The sequence below is a fragment of the Cynocephalus volans genome, chromosome Y (assembly GCF_027409185.1).
Source record: "Cynocephalus volans isolate mCynVol1 chromosome Y, mCynVol1.pri, whole genome shotgun sequence".
Classification (NCBI taxonomy): domain Eukaryota; kingdom Metazoa; phylum Chordata; class Mammalia; order Dermoptera; family Cynocephalidae; genus Cynocephalus; species Cynocephalus volans.
Genome location: NC_084479.1, coordinates 2,636,772 through 2,658,821, shown reverse-complemented (window position 1 = coordinate 2,658,821; position 22,050 = coordinate 2,636,772). Strand labels below are relative to the sequence as shown.

The 22,050-nt window shown below is 51.8% G+C and overlaps 1 protein-coding gene across 1 annotated transcript in view; it reads right to left on the bottom strand.

Moving 5' to 3' along the window:
* The window catches only part of LOC134368956 (fibulin-1-like), a 52,020-nt gene that overhangs the window by 869 nt on the left and 29,101 nt on the right, over window positions 1-22,050 (bottom strand). Inside the window, 4 exon segments of the mRNA XM_063085194.1 lie at window positions 2,362-2,493; window positions 4,414-4,556; window positions 19,492-19,615; window positions 21,484-21,615. Of these exon segments, the coding sequence (XP_062941264.1) occupies window positions 2,362-2,493; window positions 4,414-4,556; window positions 19,492-19,615; window positions 21,484-21,615 (531 nt within the window).

Genomic DNA, 22,050 nt, shown 5'->3' with positions numbered 1-22,050 from the left:
AGGCACATTCCATTCCCAGGAAGCATTCTGCAGGAGATGGCACCTGTGGTCGCTTCTCACACCCTGGGGCTCCGTTCCATGGCCCGCAGTACCTGAGTCACTGTGAGAAGACTGGCAGTACCCTCACCTCTCTGGGCCTCAGTTTCCCCTTCTACAGAAGAAAGGGTTGGAAGAGACGGTCTCCAGGAGCCTCTAGGCTCTGACATGGAGGATTTTCTGCCCCAGTGGGTGGGAAGCTGAGAAACAGAAACCCCCATGTTGGTTCTGTCTGGAGTGCAGACAGGGAAAGGCACTGGTGGGTGCTGCTTCTAGGCCTGGCTGCTGCCCAATCTCCTGACTCAGGCCACCCCAAGGATGAATTTGGCTGGAACTAAAGAACTGAAGATGCAAAAACTTCAAGGAAGCCGCCCCCAAGAGCACCCTAGGGGTCTCTCTGTGCATGCCTGTTTCAGCATCATATTTTGATGATCCGTTTATGGACATCTCCCCTGCTGGGATGCAGAGCCCTAAGGGGCAGGCGCTGGGAGCTACTTATCCATCTCTGTATCTGCAAGGCCTGGCCCAGGGTCTGGTACAGACTCAGCTCAGGAAGAATTCAGAAACTGGAAGGTTTCATGATTCCAAACTCCTACGGTTCCCAGTGCTGGGAATCACCCCAGGCCGGGGCCGTGTCACACCACACCTGCAGGCCCAGCGTCAAGAACAGGGCTGGCACATGGTGGGCTTCTGTGTGCCTGTGTCAGGGGGCTCTCCCCTAACCCCAGTGAGGCAGCACACACCCCACCTCCTCCTGTCCGCCCTCATTCACAGGAGGCCAGAGGTACTTTAAGGTCTCTATCTAAACTCTCATTTTACAATGGGGAAACTGAGGCCCAGAGAGGGCAGGGACTCAGGGGCAAGAAGCAAGTTTTATGACTACTGACAACCAAAATGTGCTTCTTTCCCTTGGAATCCCAGCAAGGGCTAATGTACCATTAATTGTAATTAACTAATTATTCCTGCTGCCAACTAGCGGAGGAGGAGGCTGGGGGTGGGGAGCCCCCAAATGACTCAGTCATGTTTACAACATGCAAACCCATCTAAGAGCTTGTAAAGTTGCTATAAATGTCTCTTTGGCAAGAGGGGAATAACGATTCCCTTTCTCCAGCTGTCAGTTTAACAACCATCGTCGTGTTTGGGGCGGTAGGGACTAAGGTTCTGAGATCCAACAGCGCCACCTGGAGACCACGTCCCCAAAACGCTCTCCCCAGGGGCAACCGCCTGGATGCTGGTTCTGGTCAAGACCTCACAGAATCCAGAGTCTAAGAGACTATGAAGCACACTCTCCCCAATTCACACAGGGAAACTGAGGCCCAGGTGAGGGCAGGGACTGCCGCTCCATTGCCTAGCTGCTATCAAAGTGTTCAGAGTATAAATCTAAGTCCAAAATGGCAGCGGTGACTGTTTTCATTGTCCAATAATTTAAATTATTTAAAATGTGACAATTCAGGAGAGGTACTATGAACGACGGAAACAAGTTCACAAAGTGGAGAGGCTCTGGATGTCTTTTCAGATGTGCAGGTTCTAATCAAAGCCCATTTCCAGACATGGAGGGTCCTGTCCCAGCCTATATACAATGTCCCCAGCCTGTAAACAATAGGACTTCTACAGTCACCTCCCTCTCTCCAGCCAGCGTGAACTATGTGCCCTTTCCTGAAGTCACTAACTTCTCCCTCTGGGCATTGGCCTGAGCAGGTCCCTCTGCCTGGTTCACCCTTTCTACCTCCTCCTCACCCAAGTCCTCGGCTCAGGAGCCACCTCCACAGAGGCGTCCTTCACCTCCGCCCCAGCCCTCCTCTCTGCACCTCTGACACCGAATCTCGGGAGCAAGGGCAGCGGGCTCCGCGTTCAGAGGGGCTGTGAGCCACGATCGGACCTTGGTTCTCATACCAACTGAGACGTGGGGAGGGGACGAGGACCTGCTCAAGGTCACACAGCAAGTCCAGTTAGTCTCGAGGCTGTGCCTACAGCTCAGGTCCTCTGACTCCTACTTTCCACCAACAGAAAGAGAATCATATCAGCTCCCACTGAGTGAGGGACTGTGCCAAGCCCTGGGATAAGTGCTTCACTTGTGTGACATCGTTTGAAATTCACAGCTGTGAGATGCAGCGGTCTCTTTAATCCACCCCTTTTCTAGGTGGGGAGAGTGGGGCCAAGAGGGGTCACCAGGAGAGCTGGTGGCACAGCCAGGATCAGATCTTGGGCAGGCTCCACCACTCTGGAGAGGTTTCCCTGCCCAACTGGCACAGGAGGCCTCGGCTAATCTTTTGGGTGTGGAGGAGGAGGGGCGTCTGGACAGATGGCATGTCTACGGCCACTCACCCACGTTCATGCCATCCATGTAGCGCTTGATGATATCAAAGGAGTCCCGCAGGTTCCATTCTGTTATGTCGAAGATGATGTCAGCCTGGTTGGCAGGATACAGTGGCGTGACGGCCCGGAGAAAGATGATCTCTGCAGCGAGAGGGCAGGGCGTGGGAAAGGGTGCAGTGCTGGGCCCAGTCGACCCCAGGGACCCGCCTGCCATAACGAGGACCTAACACAAGCAGCCGTTCACAACGGGGCATGACCCCTGCGTGGAGAAGGTGGGGTCCCGAGCAGCCTACATCACAGCCTCTCCGTGTTTATCAGTGGGCAAAGTCAGGTCTAGAGAGATTTCAGATCTTCCTCCAGGTCAGGGAGCTAATCAACGCTGAATTGGTAATTAGTCATGAATATTCATGAAGCTGGGGGGAAAGAGGTAGATGAGGGGACACAGGGAGAGGGCAGAAAGGCCAAAGGAGCAGTCCCCTGTCCTGCCTGCAGTGCCGTGGGTCAGACAAGCCACTCCGCAGGGTGGGCTGGGCGGCCTGGTGGCTGCGTCCATCTCCCAGACCACCTGACAGTGAAGCCAAGAGTGAAGGCCCAGAATCCACCCTGGTCTGGGTGATCTCAGGGGAGTCCTATCTCTGGGCCTCAGTTTCCTCATCTGTAAAGAAGGAAGATGGCTGTTGCCCACTAAAGGTCATTTCAATGCTAAAGGTCAGGATCTGGATTTTCTGGGCCCGGGATGCTAACAGGTGTCTCTAACCACACTCAGCTCCATGGGTAACCAACCCACAGATCAGCACTGGCCAGGGAGGCCACAAAACCAGCCACTAGGGATTTGGGAAGGATTTGTATGTGGTTTGGTGAAACCCCATCATTTTGCACAAGGCAAATACCAGCTAGTGATTTTCTCCAAAGCAAGTCTGTGCCTCCCTGTGAAGACTGCCTGCCTTTCCTTTTCTAGAGGAATGAGCCAGCGGGTAGGTAGCTGCGAGCTTGGGATTGCTCTTTGCAGCAACCATGTCTTCGGGGTCTCCCGCCCTCCCCACCCATCACCAACCAGGCTCCTCTGTCCTAGTGTAAACACAGGTGTTGTCACAGCTGGCTTGGTTGTATGTCTTCCCCGGGAGTGTCTGAGGGCTCTTTCTTATCACCATGTCCGAGAGCCTGGCCCAGAGCTGGACACGCAGGAGGCTCAGCTGTCATCTGCTGAATGAACTAATATTCCTCTGAAGGCCAGGGATGGAGACTCCACCGAGGAGAGGGTGGCTGGGGACCACACCAGCCCCAGCACATAGGCTGCACAACCTGGAAGCGAGGTCTGCAGGGTAGAGCTCCACCTGCAGCCTCTGTGGGGCTCTGGAGCATGCAGCCCGGCCTCATACCAGGGAAAGGGTGCTGTGATGGCAGGTCTATACAGCATGCCACAAGCTCTCTCAGAGCAGGCCGGGGCATGGGAACACCGACCACATTACTCCCAGTCCAGCCCCTCCAGTACATCTGCCCCCAGTTATCCCAGGGGATGTTTCGATATGCAAATCTCATCAGTTGCAACATTTCAATGTCTCCCCAAAGCCCCAACTCCAATTTCTTGCTTACCCTTCCAGTCCATCTCTTACCAAATACTTCGCTTAGTTCCTCAAATGCCAACACTGCCCCTAAATACATCCAGACCTTTCAGCGGTGTCCCGCTCTGCTTGGCACCCTCCTCTCCCCTTCTCCTTTACTCACCATGCAGTCACCACACAGTTCCCAGCGTGGAAGTCACTTCCTCCCAGAGGCCCTCCCTGACTCCCTTGCGCTCAGCACAGAATGAATGCTTTATAGCTATTTGCAGAACAGTTGTTACCCATGAGAAGAGACCCCTGAACTGAGACCCAGAAATGGGCTGAAATGGAGCTATGCCATCTGGGTACATGGAGGAGATGCAGTGGCAGGGAAGGATCTACACTTCAAATCCCAAACCACATCTTATAAGGAATGGCTCCTGTAGCCAAGCTCTCAGCCCAAGCAGAGGGAGGCCCTGAAGGGGTGGGGGGACAGGCCTCCCAGACCAATTCCACTCACCTTCAGGGCGGGTGAACTCGCGGAAGGTGGGCAGCGAGATGACAGTGTGGGAGATGGTGTGCACCGGATCCAGCATGCAAGCCACATCGTTGGGGCGGCAGGACTTGATGCAGCGCACGGTGTCTGTCTTCTCCTGGCGGAGCCTAAGGGGAACCACAGCACACAAGGCTGATGGGAAAGTCGGGCCACAGCTGCCACAGGGACCAAGGTCCGTGGAGGAGCAGAGACAGCTCCACTGGAGAACCATGGTGACCTCTGCAGCCCAGCTGCTCCATGTGAATTCCTCATGGCCCTCCTAGCAAACTGCACCAGGATCCAAACATGGGAAACACCCTCTGGTTTCCATCTGCCCTGGCTGTGGATAAGCACACTTTGACACATACCGACTGCATCTACAGCTGCAAAACACACTCATAGATTCACTTGCTCGACAAGTGTGTTTTGAGTGCCTCCTGGGCACCAGGCGCTTGGAGAACCAAAGTGAACAAGGGAGACACGATCCTGCCTTATTGGAGCCCACGGTTTGGTGGGGGGCAGGGGTAACCGGTGAGGGAGTGTGCATAACGTGCCGAGCTTGGGACCCGCACGAAGAAGTCAAATCCCATCGCCAAATGATTGGGAGGAAGGACAAGAGGCCGACGTTTATTATAGGTCTACGTCCCAGGCACTGTGCTAGACATATTTTTTAAACCTCTTTATCATAAAATGAAACACAGATGCAAAAACTACATAAAATGAAGGTATGATTTAATAAGTTGTCATAAGGCAAATGCCTTTATAATCACCACCCCAGTCAAAAAAGAGAACTCGGCTAGTCACCTGAGGTCCCCTCGTGTGTGCCAGATTGATGTGACCCCCTCCTACATCCCAAACGTAACCCCTGGCCTGAGTCCCATAGCAATCCCCTATTTGGGTTTCTTCATAGTTTTATCACACAAGTGTGTATCTCCAGACACAGTCATTTAGACTTGTCCATGAACAAGTTTTTGTTGTTTGTTAAGTCTTTTTTAATCTATGGGTTTCCTCTCCACCCCTTTATTTTCCATGCAATTTATCTGTTAAAGAATCCAAAGCAGTTGAGCTGTAGAGTTTCCTGTGGTCTGGACTTTGCTGATTGCATCTTCATGGTGCCCTTCAGCATGTTCCTCTGTCCTCTGCATTTCCTGCACATTGGCAGCCAGATCCAGAGGCCTGATGAGACACAGGCCCAGCCCCTTCAGCAGGATGACAGGGGTGGTCTGTCTTCCATCAGGGCCCATGGAGTCTGGTTGTCTCTCTTTCTGTGATGCCAGCAGCTGTTGATGCTGTGATTAGATGCAATGATTCAGTGGGGATTGCAAAATGCTGGCTGTCTGATTCTATCATCTCATTTTCATTTATTAGTTAAAATACTGCTATAAAGAGATGCTTCTCCTCATGTGCTACTGATATTTGGTTACCAGGAAATATAGTTCCACAGAGGAAAAGCAAGACCAATACTTGATTCTTTCCTTGTATTTATGAGTTTTCAGGATAATGAACTCTCTATCATTCTCCAAATAAATTTTTAAGAAAAAAATATCAGTATGAACTCACGATTTAAACCAATTTGATGAGGTTTGATCCACTGCAATTATTATCCTTCATTCAAGCTCAAAATCTCCCATCTTCGGCCAGAGGGAACATGACGTTGTCTCCTGGGTCCTTTCCACCTGGCCCTAGTAGTCTTTCATCTCTTTCTTGTTATCCAACATGACAAGAAGGTCCAGCTCATCTTATGCTTTTACTGTCCCAGATCTGGGATCAGTCATTTCCCCTTTAAGTCCTGGGGTTTTTTTTTCTTTGCTTTTTGTTTTTAGTGGAGAATAGTATTTCAATACCACACTCTAGATACAAGAGATGCTCAGTGCTACTGGGCTGGTCATTGTTTCTAGGACTCTTCGGTGGACATTTTTAGAGACAAATACACTGTGAATTCAAACAATGACAAAAAAAAAAAAAAAAAAAAGGACCTCATGGTTTTTAACTTAATCTCCTCTGTATTACAGCAGAATATTCTTTCTTCCACATCAGAAATCCTGGTTCACAAAAACACAGGCAAGGGTAGATTACCCCATAATTATTCATTTAGTTTGTCCCACATGAAACAGTCGTCTCAGAAAAATGATACTAAAATTACCATCACTAACATAATTACTGAAAATAATTTTTTGATATGTTCTCCCTGTTCTACTCAGTTTTTAAATAGATGTGCTATATCTACATTGTCTAAGCATACAATGATTCATACTGTCTTCTTTCCCTTATAAGTCTCATTTAGTTGAAGTTGTACAAGTAAAATACAGATTAATATATATTAAACATACATGTGTGTGTGTGTGTGTGTGTGTGTGTGTATAAAACTTTGTTTAATGTTTGCATGTTGATAACACAGTCATGTGCCACATAATGACATTTAGGGCAATGACGTACTGCATATATAACGGTGGTCCCATAAGATTACAATGGCCATAGCATATAGCCTATGTGTGTAGTGGGCTATAAGATCTAGGTTCGTGTAAGTACGCTCTAAGATGTTCACACAATGATGAAATTGCCTAATGTATCCATTTCTCACAATGTATCCCCATCATTAAGTGACACATGACTGCAATTTGTGCCCTTTGTATTTGAATGTCAGTTTTGCTGGGTATAAAATCACTGGCTTACATTTTCTTGATTATCTTAAGTATGTTAATTCCATTTTCTACTGAAATAAAGCATTACTGTCCAAAAGTGTGATGATAATACAGTTAGCTCAGTTGGTTTGAGTGCAGTGTTGATAACACCAGGTCAAGGGTTTGGATCCCTGTACCGGGCAATCAGAAAAGAAAAAAAAAAAAGAATCTGATAATAATATATATTTTTCCCTTTTAAGTACTTGTTGTTTTTGTTGATATGTCTATAGTTTGACTCCCCCCAACCCTTTTCTTTAAAGTCCAGTAATTTTACTAGAATATGTCTTGGTTTTTCTGGGTTGATATTTTCAAGTATGTGGTGTGTTTTTTCAAAATGGAATTTAAAATTTTTTTTTCAATTTATGGAAAGCTTTCTTATGCTATCATGTCTCCCCCTTGTTTTGGGTTTCTTCTTCAGAAATTCCTACTATCTGTATGTTGAATCTTCTTTGCCTGTTTTGAGTATCTGTCACTTTTTCTTCAAGCCTTTTCTATCTTCTGTTATTTCTTTTTTGATTTTTAAAAATTTTTGTTCTTTTCAACTTCTATTTCTTTTAAGTATTTATTCACTTTTGTCTTCTTCCCTGTTGCATCCTTATTCCTGAAGTCACTTGTTAAATTTTTAATTATTTCCTAAGTCTACTAATTCATGCCTCAGTTTTTCCTAATTCTGACTTACAATTTTTTTCCATATTTTGATCATTTTCTTAACACTTTTGGTTTGTTTTGAGACAGAATATTCCAGTTTTGATTTCTTCTGTGAGCCTGCCTTTCTGGTATGCTTTCATTACCCAGAGGGATATTACTCTGCTTCTTATTCTCTTTTTCTTATAATTACTTTGTGTATTAGCTTGCCAAGGCTGTCATAATAAAATACTATTATTTTATCATAGTAGTTTAAACAACAGAAATTCATTTCCTCACAGTTCTGCAGATTGAAAGTCCAACATCAAGTCGTCAGCAGGTTTGGTTTCCTCTCAGGCCTCTCTCCTTGGCTTGCAGAAGTCCACCTGCTCACTGTCCTCACGTGCTTTTCCCTCTGTGCATATCTGTTTCCTGTTCTCCTCTTCTTATGATGATACCAGTCATATTGGATTGGGCCCACCCATATGACCTCATTTTTACCCTAATTATCTCCTTAAAGGCTCTATGTCCAAACACAATCAATTCTGAAGTACCGGGGGTTAGGATTTCAACATAAATTTTGGGAGGACACAATTCAACCATAACTTTGTGTTATCATAGATCTTCCAAAAGAGGTATGTTGAAGTCCTAGTCCCCAGTAGGTCAGAATGGGACCTTATTTGGAAGTAAGGTCATTGCAAATATAATTAGTTAAGACAAGTTCACACTGGAGTAGACTGGGCCCCTAATCCAATATGAGTGGTGTCCTCATAAAAGAGGGCTATATGCAGACAAAGACATACAAGAAGAATACCATGTGGTGACAAAGATTGGAGTGACACAGCTGCAAGCAGAGGAATGCCAAAGACTGCTGACACACCACCGGAAGCTAGAAAAACGCACACTCCTACAGGAAGGGCAACTCCCCTACAGGTTTCAGAGGAGTGTGGCCCTGCCAACACCATGGCTTTGGACTCCTGGCCTCCAGAAATGTGAGAGAATAAATTTCTATTATTTTAAGCCACCTAATTTGTGGTACTTTGTTACAGAAACTAATAAAGGAATTTGACCTCGATGCTTTTTGGTTGATCATCTTTATGGGAAATTCATCTTCCTGAGATTTTAGAAAGAATATTCCCAGTGGTTTTCCTGACTTTGCAGAGATCTCCAGTCTATTATGCCTGGCAGCTTACCTTCTGGCGCACCTCTGCATTCACCAGACCTTCTTTTGTCATAGTCTCTACTCTCTCCTACACACTTTTTCATTTCACTCCCAGCAGTTTTTTCCTAGTGTGAGTCCCTGACCTTACGGGAAGCAGTGATGGCTCAGTTTCAGAAACTCCAGGTCCAGGTGCTGTTCCCACATTGCTTACTGCACTTTCCTGGGACACCTGTTGACTATTTGGGGGTTCTCCAACTGTTTCCCACTGCTCTGTCCTGCACAGATGCCCATACCATGCAGGTGGGCATGAACTGTATTTTGGGGTTTGTGGGGATGCCTTGTCATCTTGTTTTGTTGTGAATGTTTTCCATGGATTTTTGTTTTCCTATCTAGTTGTTCTGTGTCTTTTTTGGTTGAGGTCCAGAGAGCATCAAAAACTCTGCTGCTGCATCTTTCCAGAGTCTCCACGCTCCAAGTTTCACATGATTATTTCATCTCATCCACACCGCTCTTTCCTCCACACCACACTCCTCTTCTTTTAGCTAATAAAATATCCTGTTCTGCACTCGGGAATTACAGAAGGAGGACTAATACCCAGGGCTCTGTAAGATAGGCTAAAGTAACAATCTAACTAATCCCAAGAATGCTGTCCTTTTCCTGGCGTTTGATGCAGCACAGGACAGAGTCTCAGAGCACAGACCCCAAACCAGGCTGCATGGGTTTGAATCCCAGCCCCACCAGATACCAGCTGTGGAACCTTGGGGAAGTAACTTAACCTCTCTGTGCCCCCTGTGTCCTCATTGTGAAATGGGGAAGTTAACAGTACTTGCAGTTAAGTGCTTGGAACAGAGCTGGCTCATAGGAAGCACTATGTGTTAGCGGTCATCATTGTCATTATTATCGTCATGATAATGACAATCATTATTATCATTTCTCCTTAGGAGCTTGATTTACTACAGTGACACAGCCAGAAAAGCATAGGTCTAGGATCAGAAGTTTTGGCAGCTGTACATAGCAGTGACCTTGGACACGCCCAAATCCTCTGAACCTTCACCCCCCTTTAAATCAGGAACCAAAAGAACACTCAGTTACCTTCCAATGAATGGAGAAACCAACACTTACACTTATTGACTGCCTACTGTATACCAGACACTGCATGTTGTTTCACATAATGTTCAAAGTTATCCACGACAGGGGTCTTGAGGTGGATGACTTACCCCAGTTCATGGAACTAGTAAACAGCAAGAAGGAGATTCAAACTCCTGTTTCTTGTTTCATTTCTCCTGCACTGTCTCACCTATCAGGAGCATGATCTAGGAGCACAGCTCAGCAGCTCCCAGAACTGCAGGGCAGCGGGGAGCTCAGGTCATTCAGATCTCACCCCTACGCATGCACTCAAGTGCACACACTAGAAACCAAAGGTGTCCTTGAACACAGACAGCCACACCTCAAGAGGTAGGGAGTTCCACAAAGAAAGGTGGGTTCAGGCAGAGCCGGAGAGTCACTCAGTATATTGTAGGCGGTCTGATGCGCCAGGAAGTTACTGGGTGGCCTCAAATGCCCTGGACAGCTTTCCACCTATTAATGTTCCTATGGACATGAAGGCAAAAGTGCTCCTTCTGGCCTGAATAACCTGAACCATGACAAACGGATGATTGAATAGAACAACCAGATCCCTGCAGTGCCTTGCTGTCTTCACAGGGGTGACACTTGAACCAAGCCTCGAAAATGCTACCCATTCATCCATCCATCCTTCCTTCTTTCCTTCTACCCATCTATCCATCATGCATCCATCCATCCACCCATCCATCCACCCATCCACCCTTCCATCCATCCATCCATCCACCCATCTGCCCATCCATCCACCCTTCCACCCACCATCCACCCTTCCATCCATCCATCTACCCTTCCACCCATCCATCCACCCTTCCATCCATCCATCCACCCATCTACCCATCCATCCACTCTTCCATCCATCCATCCATCCACCCTTCCACCCATCCATCCACCCTTCCACCCACCCTTCCACCCATCCATCCACCCTTCCACCCATCCATCCACCCTTCCACCCATCCATCCACCCTTCCACCCATCCATCCACCCTTCCACCCATCCATCCACCCTTCCACCCATCCACCCACCCATCTACCCTTCCACCCATCCATCCACCCATCTACCCATCCATCCACCCTTCCACCCATCCATCCACCCTTCCACCCATCCATCCACCCTTCCACCCATCCATCCATCCATCCATCTACCCTTCCACCCATCCATCCACCCTTCCACCCATCCATCCACCCTTCCATCCATCCATCCACCCTTCCACCCATCCATCCACCCTTCCATCCATGCATCCATCCATCCACCCTTCCACCCATCCATCCACCCTTCCATCCATGCATCCATCCATCCATCCATCTACCCATCCACTCTTCCATCTATCATCCATCTATTCTTCCTTCCATCCATCCATCCATCCATCCATCCGTTTATTCATGTTTAGTGAGCTCCTTCTTCAAGCCAGACGTTCCAAAGGTGTAGAGAACACAGAAATGAACCAGATACAATCCATGCTTCCCAAAATCCCCCAGAGTAGGGACAATAAACAAGTAAAACCAGAAGATGATGGGTATACACTCTGATGGAGGATGCCTGGGAGCCCAGGGAGCTCAGGCTGAGGAAGGCTTCCCTTAGGAGGTGACTTTTGAGCTAAGTCTGCAAGGAGAATGGCAGTTGGCAGGAGGATGGCACGGCACATGCTAAAGCCACAGGAAGGCACATTTGGGGAAGGGCAAGCAACTCTGTGGGGCTGGAATACAAGCACATGGGGTGAGCTGGAGTCAGGGAGATGAGGCTGAAAAGGTGGGCCAAGGCCAGATCAGGCAGGGCCTTGAATGCAATTCCAAGGGATTTGGACTTCATCTGCTAAGAAAAGAGAACCATGGAAGGGTCTAAAGAGAAGAGGGTCATGACCAGACCAGTCCTTCACAGAGGTCCTCTGGCTGCAGCTTGGAGAATGCACTGGAAGATGGGAGACTGGAAGCCAGTCCAGACCAGACATGACCGGAGAGAGGTATGGAAAACAGCAGGAGGCATGGGAATGACTGGCTATAAGGTTCATGCTCCCACAGCTAGTTAACTGCTGCCTCTGCATGAGGCATGGAGTTAAGCATATGTCTGTCTTCTCCACTAGACAGCAAGGCGGGCCATCCCGCCCTGCCCAGCTTACACATGATCGTAGGAAGGACCTTAGGACCCTGCAATATCCTTTACCTGATTCCACTGTGGTGTTCTGCTCCCCACTTCAGGCTTCTGCTTGGAAACAGCATCAGCAAAGCCACAGAAATTCTAGAGGCATAAGCAAGTGTGGGTAGAAAGTCATCCGTTCCCTCAGTAGACGTGGATGGAGCACTACTGTGTGCTAGGCACCTTGCCAGGAGCTGGGGACACTGCACTGAATGAGACAGACCCGGTCCCTGCCTTCACAGAGCCTTCTGGATGGTGGCAAGGAGGAATGCAAAGCACAGGTAAATGGGAATTGCAGCCTGTTGTAAGCATCACAAAGGAAAGTGTTACGAAAAAGACTGGCAGAGAAGACACAATCCCAGGTGCCAGGGAAGGCCTCTCTGAGGAAGGTGCACTTAAGCTGAGGATTAATCAGTATTCAGGCCAGGGACAAAGCACATGCAAATGGCCTGAGGAAGCAAAGGGCTTGATGGTGCGGCTCGGCTCGGGGACAGTGAGCAAGGTGACAGCAACCTGAGGTCAGACTGAGATTGCATACAAGGACTCAGTTATGCACAGTCTTGAAAGGCACGTTGAAGATCTAGGGTGTTCGGCCTAAATGCAGAGAAAGCCATAAAGGCAGAGGCTGAAAGATCACTCCAGCTGCTGAGCGGAGAATGAGTCATAGAGAGAGCTGAATGGACGCTGGGAGACCAACAAAGGGTGACAGGTGACAGTGGCTTGGCTGGAATCATGATGGAGGAAATGAGAGGGGCAGTTGGGTTGAGGCCCACAGAGGAGGTCTGATGACAGAAGATAATGGTCAGAACTGCGGAGCTGGTAAACCAGGGTTTGGAAGCCAGCTGTGTGACCTTGGGTGAATCAGTCACCCTCTCTGAGTCTCCATGAGGATGATACACCTGCCCGGCAGGACTGGAGGTGACACATACTTCATCAGTGGTTCCCATGAGCACCACATGGACTGTGCTGTCCTTTGCCTCACCCCTGGCACAGGGCTGGGATCCACAGTGGAGCAACCGGCCCCATTTAAGCGAGATCGTGTCCAAGATGCTGCAGCCGTGTTCAGTGTTTTCCACCCCGTCTTTGTCTTTTTATCAAGACAGAGTGGGAGGTCAGAATCTCAGGATAGAGCTTTTTGTCACAGTTAAATGCTCAGCTCTGAGTGATACAGGAAGGAACCAAGCCAGGGCCAGGTGACCTGGTTCCTTGGCTAGCCTCAGCCACAACAGGCTGTGGAACTTTGGCCAAGCCCTTGCCCTTTTCTCTCGGCCTCAGTTTCCACATTTATAAATTGAGGGGAGACTGAGCTCAGTAATTTCTGAGGGCCCTTCTTGGTCATTACCTTTAGTCTTTGTGTTCAACACAAAGAAAGAAGAGATAACTCATCTGAAATGATGTGCTGAGCCTCTTTCTCCCCTGGCCTGGGCTCCCTGGGGGGATATACTGTGAGCTCTGCAGACAGCGGCCCCCAGGCACATGTCCCTTTACAGAAAACTTTCCTCGGTCTGCCCTGGGGGGCACCAGGGGGTGGCAAGTGCTCAGCTCACGCTCAGGTAATACGCAGCACGGAGACTCCCAACCGCACCAAAGAAAACCCAGCACACGGGGCCCGCCATGTGGGGTGGCCTGCTAAGACTTTATTGAAACCCCGGAGGGGGAGGGGAAGAAAGTAACAAGGGGAGCCCCCCCGGCCCGAAGCAGGTGCTCAGAGGTCTGCGGACACAAAGATGAAAAGCTTGGCCACAAAGGAGCTGACGGTGCCGTGGCAAAAGAGATCCATCTTGACGGTCAGGAGCAGGTCCCTGGGCTCAGGGATGGGCTTGGTGAGGGTCACCACCCCACTGTGGTGGCTCACCTTCCAGGTGGTGAAAAAGCCCTCCTCATTGCCGCCGGTGATGGCCAGCTGCATGCTGTCCCCGGGGACAGCACTGGAGGGGCCCATGTGGAAAACCACCGCAGGCACTTGGATGTTGGTGGGGAAAGAGAGGTGGTAGTAGGTTATTCTCAGAGGCAGCTTGGGGAACTCCTGATTCTCATGGGGCACTCCTGATTCTCATGGCAAGGCAAGCGCTTGCAGTGGCTGCAAGAAAAGTGGACAGGGAGACACAGGGGGGTTAGGGCAAACTCAGCAAGCAGAGAAACAAGAGTGCGGGGGAAGCGGGGCAGCGGGGGCTCGCGGCGGGGCCTCCCGCCGCCCCTTTGGCCAGTCCAGCCGATGCCAAGAGTGCCCTCACTCACCTGCGGGAGGCGCCGAGGACCTCCGGGCTGCTGACTCAGGCACTAGCCTCTTCCAACACCCTCAGGGGGCACTGGATGGCGGGGGGTCAAGGGCTGTGCCAGAGTGAGGCGTGTCCCCTTCTCACTGGCAGAGCTCACCCCGGGCGCCCCCAGCAGGCACACTCTGCCTTCTGAGGGTCATCTGGGCTCCTGGCCCTTCACCCAGACAGTGGCCAGGGCCACACAGGGCTCTTGGGTGGGTCTCCAAGACGACCTTTGAAGTGATCGTGTCCACCACTAGCAATCGGGGCTGCTGCCATTGACCGTGTGCTTGGCTATTCCTCGTGTGATCACTATAACTGCACTAGGGCCATTTTTGGCTAAGGAAACTGAGGCTCAGAGAGAAAGTGGCCTTCCCAAGGTCACAGAGTGAGTGAGGGAGCCAGATCTGGGTGCAGACAGCGAGGTCTGCTCCCTGTTCTCCATCACTAATCCTTGTGCTCCAGGCCCAGTTCCCCAACTGTGTCCACAGGGCCAGCTAAGGGCTCAGAATGGTGATGGTGACAGACACTGACTCCCCATGACAGATCCTAATTTCCTGTGACAGGATGGTGACAGGAACTATCTGCTGTGTCCTGAACTCCAGGCCCATCGCACTCTGAAAGCAGATGTTCGGCCCCGTAGGGCCTGGCTGAGCATGTTCCAGGAAGTTCCACCATCTTGACTGCACTTGATTCTCTAGTCAAGAGCATCCTGCCGGGTCATCTGTCACATCTCCCTTTCACCTTTTTAAGTTTTCATCCTATTGGGCTCCTTGGGTTTATTTGGCATTTGGCATTTATTGTGAGGGGGGATTTTTTTTTTTTTTTTTTTTTTTTACATCCAATTTCTAGGCTATTTAATCAGACAGATAAGAAGGTTTTCATTTATTTGGCTATTTGCCATCCTGAGCTCTTAGAAAGGACAGCCCTGGGCTCCATGGCACTAAAGGCCTGTAAGGATTGGGAACGCTGAAGAGGGGAGTCCTGCATGGGAGGGAGCCCAGAGAGTGAAGGTAGGCACAGGTGTTGCTGAGGGTTAGCCTGTCCCCAGAGACACCCAGGTCCGGGCCAGATGGGAGCACTCCACATGATCTGAGAGACGTCTCTACCAGAGTGGGCCTCGGATGAGCGGGGAACTGAGGATGGCCCTGGAGAACGGCGGAGGTGTTGGGGTCCGTGACCTGTGCTTCTCCAGGGTGCGGGAAAGCAGCTGTGTACATCGGGGGCTTTCCCTGCACTAACTCGCTTCACTGTCGCCCTCCACTGATGGGAAGGCAGAAGCTCAGTGAGGACAGTTAACTTGTCCACGACTCCACATTCTGTAGCAAGTAGATGGCAGGTTTGGGTCTCAAAGTCGGCCTTTTCACGTGAAAGCCTTTACACACACACACATGCACACACGCACGCACACGCATTCACACGCACACACACATGCACACACACACACGGATGCGCACACACATGCACGCACACACGCACGCACGCATGCACACACGCACGCACACGCATTCACACGCGCACACACATGCACACACACGGACGCGCACACACATGCACACACGCGTGTGCACACGCACGCACGCACACATGCACACGCACACACACGCAGCCTCTTCAGAAATGGCCTGGATGCGCCCGGTCAGTAGGTGGCCCTAGAGTCTCCCTCAGGGGCTTCGGCTTCCCCAGCACCTCCTGTGCTGACCAAGGACTGACCAAGGACAGGGTTTGGTGTGTCACAGGGAAGCGTTAACCCGGGGCGCGTGGAAGGCCTGGAATGGGAGGCGTGCGCGGTGTTCTGGTGCAGCTCCTGAGACCGTCCCACACCGGAGAGCGGGACGCTCCTTCCTGCTCGCAGCTTCCACCCCAGCGCATGACACAGCATTCAGCAGGGCGCCCTGGGCCCTTCCCCCGCCAGCTGTCTCTGCGCTGGCTCCTTCCAGACCACTCGCTTCCCCAGGGCAGGGCCGAGGCTCTTCGGCTTTGTGTTTTGTTTTGTTTTTGGCTCTTCTGTCCCAGCACAGGGCTCGACAGCTTTTATGTGCTTCATCAATGATCGCCGCACAAACACATCCTTGATTTTCCTGGTCATTCCTGACTTCAGTGATCCTATCCTGCTCTACCCCAAATGGACTGAAACACCTGGGAGTCGGAACTACTGCATCTGGCAAACTGCCTGTCAGACTGGGAACTGCACTAAAATCTTTGTTAGCCAGTGTGTCTAGATCAGGGACGGGCTGTAATCACCAAATCTACTACAGAGCAGGGCACAGGCGACCACTCCCTGGTCCCTGCCTGGCATGGAGGGCCAGACCCCTGGGACCTCAGGCCCTGCTTTCCATGGATGCTCACCATGCCATGAATCCTGGGTCATGTCATTCACTACAGAGCAATGGGCCCCAGGTTTTCAGTTCAACACATTTGATCCTAACACCCCAAGTTCTGTGAGGATCGTCAAAAGCCACCACACCCCAGAGAAGAAAGGCCCTCAAAGCCACCCCCTTCTCCGGGGAGGCACAGCTGCTCTGGCCACCTCCTGGCTGTCTGATGCTGTGGCCATCCCTGCTGGCATCTCCTGACTTTCATGTGATTGTTATTCCAGAGACAAGCCCTAGGAATCGGCCAAGGCAGAGGAGCCATTGAGGGCTCCAGCCCTCTCTGCCCACCCTCAGGCCCAGAGCTGTTCACTTGCGCCCCTTCCCCGGGAAGCAGCTTTGCTCCGGCTTTCAACGCCACGAAAAGTCAGGGGTCGGCCCCACCGAGGGACAAAGAGGATGTTCCCAGTCCCAGTGCAGGCTCTGGGACAGCTTTGGACACTTCCCCCTGTGGGCAGGAGGAATCGTGAGGTCAGGGCCTGAACAGCCTGGTCACATCCGCGAGGCCGAGCCCTGTGGTTTGTGGCCCTGCTTACAGGGTTATGCTTCAGTTACCAGCCCTCGGCCGCCAGGGACACTGCCCAGAAGCTGCGTGAAGGAAGAGGGGGCTGAGGCCTGGGGGAGAGAGACTTACCCCTGGCCTGTCAAGGGCCCTGAGTGCCCTGCTCCTGCTGAGTGTTAATCACAGAAGTGCTGGCTGCTGGGGCTTTTCTATATATGCCTCTTTTGGACTTCAAAAATTGCTTTGTGAAGGTGAGATAATAAATTCTTTAGCAGGTTTCGATTTTGGATGAGGAGGAAAAGGGGTTGTAACATGGAAAACTCCGGTCTGAGGGGTTGGCAGTGCTGAGAGAAGGTTCGCCCCTCCTTGCCCAGCCCACTGGCCTGCGTCCCACCCATGTCAGTTCACTGGCAAAGGAACGATGCCTGTCAGTGACTTGTCACTACAGCTCACACTACAGCTCGCGGTGCTCCTGTGGTCCCACAGCAGCCGACTGGGATGGGGCAACCAAAGGTAAAAATTCCTGTGGCCCTCAACTGGGGATTCCAGGCCTGGACCGCACTTCCCACGCCTGACACTGGGCTCCTGGCTGGTCCATGCCCTTCAGCAGGGGTCCACAGTCCTCCCCACCCTCCCAGCATGCCACATACTCTCCCATCATTGTTGTTTTGCATGCACTCCTGGTGTCCGGCACAGGGGACAGGGCCTTTGTGGGCTCACTGTCTGTCCAGTTGCCTGCACACAGTAGGCCCAAGAAGGAATGACTTTCTCCAGCACTGAGGGTGTGGCAGAGGCTTCCAGAGCTCACGCCAATATAAGGGGTGGAGCTGGATTCTACCAATTCCAGCCAACCTCAGTGCCCAAGGCCAACCTACCGAGCCTTGGGCTTAGGAGGCATCAAGACCCCTGTGCAGGGCAGCTTCCTCCTCTTTTGGTTTTGTGACTGTGTGCCAAGTTAGCAATCAGGTCACAGCCACAGCCAGTCTTGCAGAATCCTCAAACCCAGACACGACAAAGGCCTGGGAGTGAGTGAACTTACAATGACAAATGGCTGCACATCTCAAACTGAGGACATGGGACTTTCTTAATGGCTGAGGAAAGCACCACCACTGCCCGCCAGGCTGCCGCATAACCCACCAGGTCTTTGGGACACTATGGACTTGCAAAACCCATCCTGAAGTGTCTTTTCCCTAGCCCGAGCACAGGAAGGAAATGAGGTGGCAGGTTTCCAAGCAGACAGGAACACATGATGGGAGACAGCAGCTCAGGGCAGCAGCAGCCCCAGGCCAGGGAGAACATGAGGGCTGCCGGGGACCCCAGAGCTGCTCAGCACACTGCAGACTGGGCCAGGCTGGTGAGCCGAGCCACAGACACTGGAGCCCGATGCACCATCAAAGGAGGACATTGACCCTCAGGCAGGAGGGGCGGCCGGCCAAAAGACTAAGACAGGCTCAAGGTCAAGAGGCCAGGCCTGGGAGCAGGCAGCCAGCTGTGCACTCACCGTGAACATCTCCAGGCTCGGGGAGGCATCACGAGTCCTCACTCCCAGGACCAGTTCCTGAGACAACTCACAGCAGTGCCACAAGAGACTCACTGAGCAAAACTAAGGGCGAAGTAGCTGTGAGGTAACAATTATGGCCCTGGGGTCCTCACAACTCCATGAGGAAGGTGCTTCCCGGATACCCCAACAGACACGCTGGTGGCCTGGGAGTGAGTGAGCTTACAATGACACATGGACACACACCTCAAGTTTAGGACATGGAATCTTCCGTGCTCTCCCACATAGCCACCTGGCTAGCTGGATTCCAGCTTTCAAGTGGTTTGCCTAACAACAATGCCCCAACAAGTCACATCGGCTCCCTGGCTTTTGGCTGACACAGAGACATTGCTACCTGCTCTTCTGAGTTGGAGCATCTGCATGTCACAGACAAGGATATTGAGACCCAGAGGGCTTGCCCAAGGTGACACACCAGGAAACAAGAGGGCTGAGGTTTCTGCTTGGCTCTATGCACAGGCCTGGCCTGCGAGCAAGACTACAGACTCCAAACTCATCTGAAGTCACTCCCTTGGCTTTCTGAGACCATTCTCTCTGGAGTTTATGGGCCTGGGAACCAGAAGTCACTGGTCACAGCTCGCTAACCTCCCACCCAGGCCCAGAGATGGACCACCAGGAAGGCCGACACAGATAAACGATGGCAGGGCCAGAGGGACTTACGTGTCTGCAGAGCGGTGGTAGTTCTCAGGGCACTCGAAGGCCAGGCAGCGAAAGCCACCCTGGATGTTGAAGCAGGTCTCATTGATGGAGCAGTTGTGGATGCCAGTCACACACTTGTCAATGTCTGTGAGAGACCCAAAGGCGGCACAGTGAAGGCCGAGGCCACAGGAGCCATCCCCATCCACAGACAGAGGCACCAGGCCTCCCACCAATCGGGTCGGGGACAGGGATCAGGCCATCCTTGCCCTCCACTGGCTGGTTTCTGGAGCAGCGCCCTGTGCCAGCTCTTTTATTTATAGTTGCATTTATAAGGTATTAACTTATGATTACAATCCCTGGAATGAGCGTAACAATGATAAAAGCAAACACTACCTGATGGGCCCTGGGAGCACTCAGCAGGGACAACTCAATCATCCTAACGATTCAATGAGGCAAGCACTGTCATGATCCTCGTTTTAGAGGGGCGCTCACAGAGCTTAAGGGACCTGCCAAGGCCACACATTTTGGAAGTGGCAGAGTTGAGCTTTGAACCCAGGCAGGATGGCAGTGGAGTCCATGCACTAACCACCCTGGACCTCTCCATGGCTCCCGAGGCATGTCACCCTTACCTCACACGTGACTTGTGACATCCTAGGAGGGAAGGAGCAGAAGCTACCAGCTCCATATTACAGTGAGGAAACCAGGATTAAAGAGTTATACATATTGCCCCATGTCCTGGGGTCAGTGCCTGTTTGGGCTGGACCAGAACCAGGCCTGGGATTCCAGAGTGGGGCCCAAGACACCATAATGAGAAGGCCCTGGAGAGGTAAGCCACCCCCTTCCCACAGACACTCTGGAGCAGCCAAATGGTAGGGTTTAGGGGATGTCACCAGGCCTGGGAGGCACCCATTAAAAGGTGCCAAGTGCCTGATCCTCAGTGGCAAAAAAAAAACACTCCCCATCTCAAAGGCCATGGCTCAGGAATGTGTTTTGCTGTATCTGGGCAGGACCCCAGGCTGCGGTGAGGAAGCCCGGCCAGGAGAAGGCAAGTCATTTACTCCGTCAGAAATGCGAAAACAAAGCAGCTTCCATCCAGAGCTCCGGACGGGCTGTGCGGGTTCCTCCCAGGAAACGCTGCAGATCCTGGCTGCCTGTGATCAGTCACCTCCTTCCTGACCAGAAACTACATCTGCAGAACCTGGGGCCTCCAGAGCCGCTGGACCCACAGCCCGTGTGGGGCTCACCAGGAAGGGGCTGGGCAGACCCCTCTGAGATGCAGCCGCTGGAGCCATTCCTGGATGAGAGGCCAGTGTGTACACCCCAGAACCACTGGTTAACAAATATCTATTTAGCACCCTCTCAGGTATCGAGTGGACGGTCACAGGATGCATGGTGACCCCAGAATGTTCTTGGAAACAGGGGCTAGACACAGAGCAGATGCTGTGGACCCCATATCATTTAGACCACCCTGAAGCCAACTGGCCCCAGCTGGACCCTCACAGTGTGAGTGTCCACAACTATGAGGACCTTAGGGCTATCCCCTTGCCTGGACCATGAGCAGCACCTTGGGACAGAGGCCCTGCCACCTGCTCACTGTTGTGACCCAGGGCCTGGCCCACAGCAAGGGCTCGTCCAATGACCGAATGAAAGACTGAACAGGCAAGCACTGTGCTGAGCATGGGGTCTTCTGGGGCCTGATTTCCCCTTTCCTCCCTGGCGGGCATCTTCCCAGAGGCCATCAGCCCTGTTCCAGTCTTCTCGGGGCTACTGAGGGCACAGGGAGGGCTCAGGTGTTCCTGCCCGACAGAGCTTACCTGGGGCTCAGTCAGCCCTAAGGACAGGTGTGCTGGGGCCTGTGTGCTGTGGATGTGGAGGCCTCCCCTCCCAAACGCACCTCGTCTATGGTGTGGCCCCTGAGTCAGAGAACACAATCCCCCAGCTTGGCCTCAGCCCCCAACACTGCAGAGCCCCAAGCCTGGCCTGAGCGACCCCGGGGTTTTCTGCCCTGCTCACCTTGGCAGTTGCGGCCGTTGGGGGCCAGCCTGTAGCCAGATGAGGGGCAGCTGCACTGGAAGCTTCCGGGGATGTTGATGCAGCGGTAGGAGCAGATGTGGCCCCCGGTGGGCAGGGCACACTCGTCAATGTCTGCAACGGCAAAGCCCACCTGAGCACCCTGGGTCCTGGTCCACAGCCACAGCTGCTGGCCAGGCTATGTCCCCTGGGGGGGGCCTGGAAGGGCAGCAGGACAGGGAGGGCCGGACACAGGAGGCTTCAGAGACCATCAGGTCAGAAAAGCAAACAGGCACGGAGAGGAATGGGACTAGCCCAGGGTCACATGGCAAGTTTATGGAGTGAAGTATGCATGTGGTGGGGGGCACGGGTGTGAATGGAGAACAACGCGCTATAAAAATACACCTCACGTGGAAATAGTGACGATCACAGCAACAGCTGCCTTTGAGCACCTGCGGGGAGCCAGGTACTGTGTGAAGTGCTTTCGAGTGATCTGGTTTAATCCTCCAACAACCTGGTGAGGCTGGGGCTGACCCCCATGTTACAGAGGAGGACACGGTGGCCCAGGCC